General features: G+C 36.1%; 2 protein-coding genes across 3 annotated transcripts; one reads left to right on the top strand and one right to left on the bottom strand.

Moving 5' to 3' along the window:
* The first annotated feature begins 685 nt into the window (after positions 1–685).
* Positions 686–1,550, top strand: LOC114392371 (60S ribosome subunit biogenesis protein NIP7 homolog). The gene has a single exon (XM_028353490.1). It carries the CDS (start codon positions 754–756, stop codon positions 1,315–1,317), a length of 564 nt encoding a protein of 187 aa, XP_028209291.1. The 5' UTR covers positions 686–753; the 3' UTR covers positions 1,318–1,550.
* Positions 1,551–2,311: 761 nt separating this feature from the next.
* On the bottom strand, positions 2,312–6,220 carry LOC114392685 (hydroxyproline O-galactosyltransferase GALT6-like). 2 transcript variants are annotated; one of them, XM_028353899.1, is made up of 7 exons: positions 5,226–6,220; positions 4,516–4,628; positions 4,019–4,309; positions 3,811–3,939; positions 3,550–3,723; positions 2,837–2,944; positions 2,312–2,712 (listed from the first exon to the last, which is right to left on the bottom strand). In XM_028353899.1, the coding sequence occupies exons 1-7, from the start codon at positions 5,881–5,883 to the stop codon at positions 2,503–2,505; spliced, it is 1,683 nt and encodes a 560-aa protein (XP_028209700.1). In that variant the 5' UTR covers positions 5,884–6,220; the 3' UTR covers positions 2,312–2,502. The 2 variants fall into 2 exon arrangements, with proteins under 2 accessions (XP_028209700.1, XP_028209699.1); XM_028353898.1 differs by having other exon boundaries at positions 4,390–4,628; positions 5,226–6,219.
* Positions 6,221–8,384: the final 2,164 nt, after the last annotated feature.

The following is an 8,384-nucleotide window of genomic DNA, read 5'->3' as shown; positions in this document are numbered from 1 at the left end:
CATTCCAGGACATCTAATAGTGAATCCAATATAAGCCTTAACTTGTAATTTAAGAAAGAAAATTAGATAATGTAACTCAGTAACGGTAATTTTCTTGAGGGTGAAGAAATCTGCTGCTTTCATTAACTGTGTAGAAAAAATATTTTAAATTAAATGAAAAAAGACTGAAGAGAATATTTATTTGGCGGAAAGAAAAAAAATCAAATTGAACATTAATTGCTGTTCTATGTGTGATATGTCCCTAACAATGTCAATTTTACAGTTCAGCAGAATCTCTTCACACTCCACAGTAATGCCCATGTGATGCCTCATACCTGCCGCCACACTTTCAAGTTTCCAATTCAATTCAGAATCCTGTTTCAAGTTTCTAGCACGTGGAAAATTATATTTGCTCACATACATGTCCCTGCGAGTGAGAAGATCCAAGGAACGTCGTCACCGGAACTACGGGACAACGTTTCCAAAAAGAATATGCGTGAAAGAAGAGAAAATAAGAAAAAGGGTATAATGGATATTTAAGAGGCAGAAAGGAGGCATGGGGGTGTACTTAGATAAACGGGGAAATGTAAATAGCAAGTGCCCAGCTCCTGCCGAATTGTTTTATAGTGGGCTTGTGCTCACGAGGCCCGTATTTCTTAGACTTGGGCCTTAGTACTATTATTTCGACTCTTTTCATCTAAAGTTTTCAACTCACCCTTTTCTGTTGTAAAACCCTAATTGCGGTGTAAAACCCTAGAAGGAGGAGGAGGAAGGATGAGACCCTTGGACGAGAAGGAGACGAGCGCAGTGTTCGAGAAGCTGTTCAAGTTCGTCGGAAACAACCTGAAGAACATCGTGGAGAACCCCTCGCACGAAGGTCCCGATTCGAACCCCGGGCGCTACTGCTTCCGGCTCCACAAGAACAAGATCTTCTACGCCAGCGAGTCCCTCGTGAAGCGCGCCACCAACGTCGCCCGCCCCAACCTGGTCTCCCTCGGCACCTGCATCGGGAAATACACCCACGGCGGCAGCTTCCACCTCACCGTCCAGGCCCTCAACTTGCTCGCCGCCAACGCCAAGCACAAGGTCTGGCTCAAGCCCCAGTCCGAGATGTCCTTCTTGTACGGCAACCATGTCTTGAAGGGCGCTCTCGGGAAACTCTCCGAAAACATCGCTGCCGGTGACGGGGTTGTCGTCTTCTCCATGGCCGACGTGCCGTTGGGTTTCGGTGTCGCCGCCAAGTCCACGCTGGATTGTAGGAAGCTGGATCCCAACGGGATTGTTGTTCTGCACCAGGCCGATGTGGGAGAGTACTTGAGGATGGAAGATGAGCTTTGATGCATTTTCCTAGTCTTGTAATTGGTTTTGATCCATCTTATCAAATTACATTATCTTCTATATTATATTATCTGAGACTTCGTTCTCCTTACATATGTATTACTTCAGCCAATGGATCTGCTTTGTTGATTTGTTGCTCTCGCGTTTTTGTTACCTACTTCTTCATATAAAATATGTATATCAACTTGTTCCTCTCGTGAGTTTATTTGGTTGGTATATGGAATCTTCTTCAACTTCGTTGGCTTACTCCCTAAACGTTGCTGTTTAATTTGAGATGTTTGGAGTATCAATTTTACTCAGTTGGAAGGAGATGAAAGATACAGTTGGAGTATAATCCTATTGTGTTCTTATTCATTTTTTAATATTTTTGTGTTCAAATTTTGGACAGGTGGATGATGCAGTACAAGTTAATGACCTGAATTGTATCGACGAGCAATCTCTTTATTCTGGTGTTTATGATGTTTTTGGTGAACCCAGACATAATTCTTCCTACTTTAGTTTACTAAATTATCTTGAATCAAATGTCTTGATTAAAACAAAAAAAAAAACATTTAACTTGTATCATTGCATGCATAATTGGGCTCTAATTTTTTTTAATGTGTTATAATACATAGTTGCTAATTTTATTTGACAGCTTATTTTTAAAAATAATGAAGATAACAAGACTTCATTGTTTTACATAAATACCCCCGGGGCAGGACTCGGTATTGCGAGTAACACTAAACTTGAAAAACCCAGTTTTATAGATATAATAAGGATTAAAGTAATATTTTTTATTTTTACTGCAGATTAAACTAATATTTTAGAAAATGAGATAAAGCATAAAATTTCAAAAAGAGTTAAGATATAAAATATAAAAAAAATACAGAACTTCTATATTTAACATGTTCCTGCTCTCCCTCAAAAAAAGAAAATGTTCCCGATACCTATGGTCCTACGCCTACCCATAGTTCCCGCCCACCCTCACGTTGATCTTCCAATCCCACTCCCATGCTGAAACAAAATCGAGTAATCTAAATAATGGAATTGTCCTTCCAAATGAATAAATAAATAAACAATGAAATTTAAAGGGCCACATTTATACAGGGCTACATTTAACTATCCAAGCTCCACTATATTTACAATATTTAAGCTAAGCTATGACTGCAAAACTTGTTTACTTCAATGGCAACCTATACCTCAATGTTATCTCATGTTGCAGCACTCAGGCGTTGTCTTCATCTGCAATTTATCCCACAGGCATATCATCTGCCTAGGCGATTGGTAATGGGCTGTGTAATAGCCTTCTACACAACCATATTGGCAGAACTTGAAGCTATGCAAATAGTTTACCGGTTTCGATCTGTTAAATTGCTTTACCCACATTCCCATACTCACATCTTCCATCTTAAACAACTGCATAAAGATGAAAACGCCGACAACTTCAACCACTATGGACACCAGATGCACCAGCATCAAGATACTGGGAGACATTACAGGACAACAGAGAGAATGAGCAATGAAATAGTAGTACACTAACCCTTAATTTATGCATCTCAAATTCAGATATAATGTAGTGTGCAATATCAGAAGACAAAATATAACCCGGTCCATTTGCATAGGGTGGGTATTCCTCTTCTGGCCACTCCTGAAAGCAGAAGAGAACAATAAATTATCACCAGCAAGAAGTTAGATGTGACAACAGTAAGGAAGCAAGAGCCTTTGTTAAATCAATCACAGCCCATTCTATTAAAGTAAGTGCTCTGAATACTTAATAAAGCATTTCACTGAATGTTAAATTCAGTTAGGGATCGTGGTCTCCAGCCCATAAAATTCGGACAACTGACTATGGTGCTGCAAGCCTGCAACTAGGTTAGGTGCTAACCATAAACAATGGGGACCTGATGGCTGGTTGCAGAGAGGGAAGAATAGCAATTCTTGCACAGAATAATTATGGTATACGCGCAATGCTTATAACCACAACCAATCAAAAGCTAGCAAAGTATTAAAATAACAATGAAGTATGTGTTAAGGTCAAGTCGGTACTGAAGTTATTTTAATATCATAATATTGAATTGAGCTTTTGCTTAGTTGTGCCTAAAGAAACTGTGCTCATGCACAGATCATACATTCTTTGGATCAAATATAGACACTTTGTTAGTGACATTACAACACAAATATTTTTCCCAGACAATGCTCACTGCTTAATTAACTATGATAAAAGCATTGCAGCAGCCAACAGGTTCTGATTACCTTATATGTCACAGCCCATTTACCCCAGCGCAAGGGTTTGTGTCGGTAATTAATGTTCCCAATATAAAAGCTCATAGAACGTGGAACATTCCTTGCTTGATTCATAACAGCATCAATTTTTACAAAAGTGTCATCATCACCTTTCATGATATACTCCGCAGAAACTGTGTGAACCTGTGAACAGCACAACACATCTCATATATTAACTTAAAACTATTTCCTTTATCAAACTGAAAGATCTTTGAGCAATCAACAACTTACCCCATATTCACATATGGCCATCGTTTTCAACACAACAAGGTCATAGTTATCAATGTAAGGAACTATAACAATATCACCAAAATATTCTGCTTCCTTCTTTAACTCCACATTAATTTCTTTCCTCGGGTGCTGTTAAAACCTTTCAACTATTAAGAAACCTACACAACAAACAAAGTAACAATAAAATTGAGAAACTTGTTCGCGTTACCAGTGCTACAAAGAAACGAGTGACCACTTTAGAAGATTTGATAAAGCTATGCTGCATCCATGACTTCCTCACAGCCATCCGCTCAGCAAAATGGTTTCCAGCTGAAAGGATCCCTACAAACAATTCCACACCATAGCGAGGAAGATTTGGCGCACGCCATCTGGTTGAAAATTCAAGATGCTGCTGCGAAGAAACATTAGGATGCACCGAAGGCAAAGAAGCAGCAAATACAGAATGGACATCAATGTCCCCACTCAAAGTAAGACCAGTGGCATCCTCAAGAGTAAATCCCTGTTCAAATTGAAACATTAACATTATTATATAGCAGAACCCTCTTCAAGCTGATAAGTTGAAGAACATTGATTACCCACAGTGCGATAAGGAAAAGAGGTCACATGCCTCCCATCAACATTAATATGGAAACCCTCAAATCCAGCACTAAGAGTAAGAATAAATAGCTTGTTCTCAGAAAATGGAAATGGCCAGTCAACATTTACTCGTTTTGTTCGCCCTATCAATCTCTTCAACCACCACGCTGCCTTGGTCTCCACTGCATCCCTATTATCTTCATCACCCCTAATCCACTTCTCACACTTCAACAACCCATCAACTGTATCAAACACAAGCAACAACTTAATTCATCCCGATCATAACTTATGATGCATGGATGCTATAAGTGTATCAGATACAATACAACAACGATACAATTATTCTCAAAAAAACATATAGCACATGACACATACAAGATATATCTGAATATGTATAAAAAAATATATAATTGCAATTTTGCAAATTCAAATTAAGATCATACTTCTTGGACATTGTGAAAAACAAATAAAAATTATAAATCATTGTGATTTTTTTTATTGATAAATGTTAGTTTGTTAGCCGAGAAGATTGAACCCGTGACCTTTTCTCTCCCCCCTTCTCCCTTAATCATGTAACCCACCTTATATCTACTATTATTGTGATTATAAATCAGTTCCTATTGTCTATAAGTAGGAGTAGTATCAATCTCACTCCTTTCTTGTAATCAACAATTTCCATCTTTAGTGCTTCTATGGTTCTATATTATATTCGTATTGGATTTCCATAACTTTTTTAAGGCTTGGATACTTCACAAATAGCTGAAGTATCCAAAAGGTATCGGTATCGAATTTGCTTCATACATCACAACCATAGTGAATATAAACATAATTTTTCTTACCAGTATCTTCACCAGCTCTGGATTTCCAACCATCACATCGCAAGGCAGTACCCCAATGCATGCGGTAACACGTGTTGAGTTCAATCACGGGCTTCCAACTCCAATCCCCTTTCAACCTAGGGTTGAAATGTAGCACCCTGGGCGGTTCCTCACCCTCCACCGTCTTCAGCCCCAGCAACTCCATCACGAACTGACACGTCTTCCGTTGCACCCTTGACGGCTTCCCAACCACCGTTACGTGGGAACCCAACGTAAGCCCACACGGAATCATCATCAAACTCCCGCGGCCCAGAAACTCGGGCCCGGACACGGAGACGGATCCCGGGCACGGCCCAGATCGGTTCTCGGGCTTAGAAATGAGGCCTCGCGGGCTCCGTGATTTTAGTTTTAGTTCTTCCCAGATGGCTTTTCCGGCGCGGCAGGAGGATTGGTAGAGCTCCGAATCGAACGCGGCGTCGTTTAGGATCAAGGCGGAGACGACGCCGTTTTGGCGGCGAACGAGTTGACGGCGGGTGTGAGTGGGTCGTTGTTTTTGGGCGATTCTGAAGACGAGGGGGATTTCGAGGGTGAAGAAGAGGACGTACAAGAACGCAATGGCGATGAGAATCTGAATGGATCGTTGTCTGCTCAATGCGACCAAATTGTTCCCTCTTTTCATCTCTAGTTTTGGCTTCAGAAATTGGTTTCAGGTTGGCGGTGGTGACCGTGACGACGTCGTGTTTGTTGTTGATGGCATTTTGTTGCAATGGGGAGTGATGTATGTGATGATGAATTTGAAAATTTGAAATTGATGGTAGCATTAAACGTGGCGTAGTCGTTGATGGATTAGCTAAGCAAGAAGGGCTCGTTGGCGTGGTGATGTTGATGTTGATGAATCTCAAGTGCACTATTTTCCTGCAACATTTTCAGGTCACTTTCCATTCAGCTTTTTTTCGGTACATAACTTTCCACTTTCCAATTCCATCCAGCTTGAAACCGTGCGATACCACCATTATACCATGTTATTACTATTTAATTTGGTTTTAAGAAGTTTGATTTAATTCCTATTCTGTCTTGGGATACAAATTTCCACACTTCTTTTTAATTTGAGACGTTAAATTTATCCCAAAAAGGATATTAAATATTTTTTATTCTTAACAAAAGACATATTGTATTTATCGGTAGTGAGTTTTTATTATTTCTTATCTAACGAAAACATATTTCCTTTTTTGTATTTCTCACTGAAATTTTATTTAAGTGAAAATAGTATATTCTCAAAACAAAATCTAAAGCCACGTGAGAAGTGTGAATCTCAAATTTATGAGTAAGAATAGCAATTCCATTATTTTGCAGAAGAAATGAAATGGGACCAAAAATTTTCTAAACACGTGTTTAAAGTTGGGCTCTAGTTCATCTTAACTTGGGGTATTGAGTTTCCAAGATGTAATGGGACGTGACAACAGGAAATAATAGCGGGACTGTAATAAATTTTAGCCTAAGTTAGGTTATTCACTTCGACCAATCCATAAGAATCACTTAATAATAACATATTGACTTATGAAGCTAAAAAAATGTATTTGATACTAAAGTGTCCATCAGTCTCTAAATTTCAACGTGCAATACAATGTTTGATATTATATGACTGCTGAAATCTTCTATCATCAAGATCGAGCGAAGGAAAAGTCAAATATGGTTTGTCTTCTTTTTTAGTTTCTTACCAAATGTCACTGATTCAGGTTTATTACTTTATATGATCACGGGCTAGTGTATTTACGAAAATATTACATCTATACTTTTGAACTATTTTTTCCTGATATAATTGAACGAATTCTGATCCTTTATGAGTATACTACTAGTATCCTATTAATAATTCAAAATTTAAAGCAATTAATTTAAGACGTGAAATATGATGAGTGTACGTTATGCATTTATTAAGAGTTTTAACTCAAAGAAACAAGTCCTTTGCTAATGTCAAGGATACAATCATAAAGATCTTCCATGATGCTTCTCTCTTATTATTTGATATCGAACTAAAATTTCAACTTAAAGAATAAATTGTTATGCATTTCCGTTCTTCCATTGTCAGAACATTCATAGATGTAGTTTGAGAAATTTGAAAAGGAGAAATGTGATGGGGAATTGAATTAGTATAAAAGGTTCTGCTCTATTTGTCCACACTATACTGAACAGTAAACGTTATTTCAATATTATTTTATAACATCTTTTATTTTCAAAGCACTCGATGTTAATCATCACATCAATGTGAATTAAACCTTTTTGTTTACAACGTTTTAAAAATTAAGCAATTTTAATCTGTGTTTAGCCTGTCAACCAAAATTAGACAAAAAAAAATATTGATGTCATCGTGATTGATGATATGTTTGACTAACTTATTTATATATTTTAATACATTTTAAAAAATTTAAAATTATTATTTGAAAGAAATAATTTTTATGATAAATAATATCTTTAAATTTTAATCTTTAAGCGAGTCTAATAGCATTGTATGATTAATATAGTTATTAACGTCACCTACTACCATAAGACTTTTGTTCTTTTTTTATAAAAAAAAAAAAAAGATAAGATAAGATTTTTGTTCTTGTTATATTTAAAATTTCATTTGAACTTATTACTAATAATAAAATTTTATATATTTTCCCAATAAACATTATACTATTATTTCAACATTTTTTATTTAATATTACAATATTTATAAATTTTTTTAATAAAGATATTTTATTCACAAATTAAAAAAATGTATAGAGAATCATATATATATATATATATATATATATATATATATATATATATATATATATATATATATATATATATTCTTATAGCATTGCACATTACTGAACAGTATAACTCAGTAAGTTAACTTTTCAATCTTTCAATTAAAATACTTCTAATAAAATTCAACTCTTGTAAAATAAAAAATTATCAATTTATTTATTGTTAATTTAAAATAAATTAAGCTTGGAAAGTACTTTAAGCTTAGATAGCATTTTAAATAACTCTTTGCTTTTAAATTTTAGATGAGCCAATGATATAAATGTTCAAAGAATAATAAATTTTAGTAATTAATGTGTACATGAACGTTGTTAGATTAAAAGGGGAAAGCAAATTGTCCTTCCAATTAATGACATGTAAAGCGTCCATCATGGCAGCATTTTCCTT

The sequence above is a fragment of the Glycine soja genome, chromosome 17 (assembly GCF_004193775.1).
Source record: "Glycine soja cultivar W05 chromosome 17, ASM419377v2, whole genome shotgun sequence".
Taxonomy (NCBI): Eukaryota; Viridiplantae; Streptophyta; class Magnoliopsida; order Fabales; family Fabaceae; genus Glycine; species Glycine soja.
Note: the sequence above shows the minus strand (reverse complement) of the source record. Positions and strands in the feature narration are given on the sequence as shown.

Coding starts and splice junctions, on each gene's coding strand:
- LOC114392371 (XM_028353490.1), top strand. CDS start 754: ATGAGACCCTTGGACGAGAAGGAGACGAGCGCAGTGTTCGAGAAGCTG.
- LOC114392685 (XM_028353898.1), bottom strand. CDS start 5,883: ATGAAAAGAGGGAACAATTTGGTCGCATTGAGCAGACAACGATCCATT. Junction 2,945..3,549: donor AATGGGCTGTGACATATAAG/GTAATCAGAACC, acceptor TTCTGCTTTCAG/GAGTGGCCAGAAGAGGAATA. Junction 2,713..2,836: donor TTGAGATGCATAAATTAAGG/GTTAGTGTACTA, acceptor ATCTTTATGCAG/TTGTTTAAGATGGAAGATGT.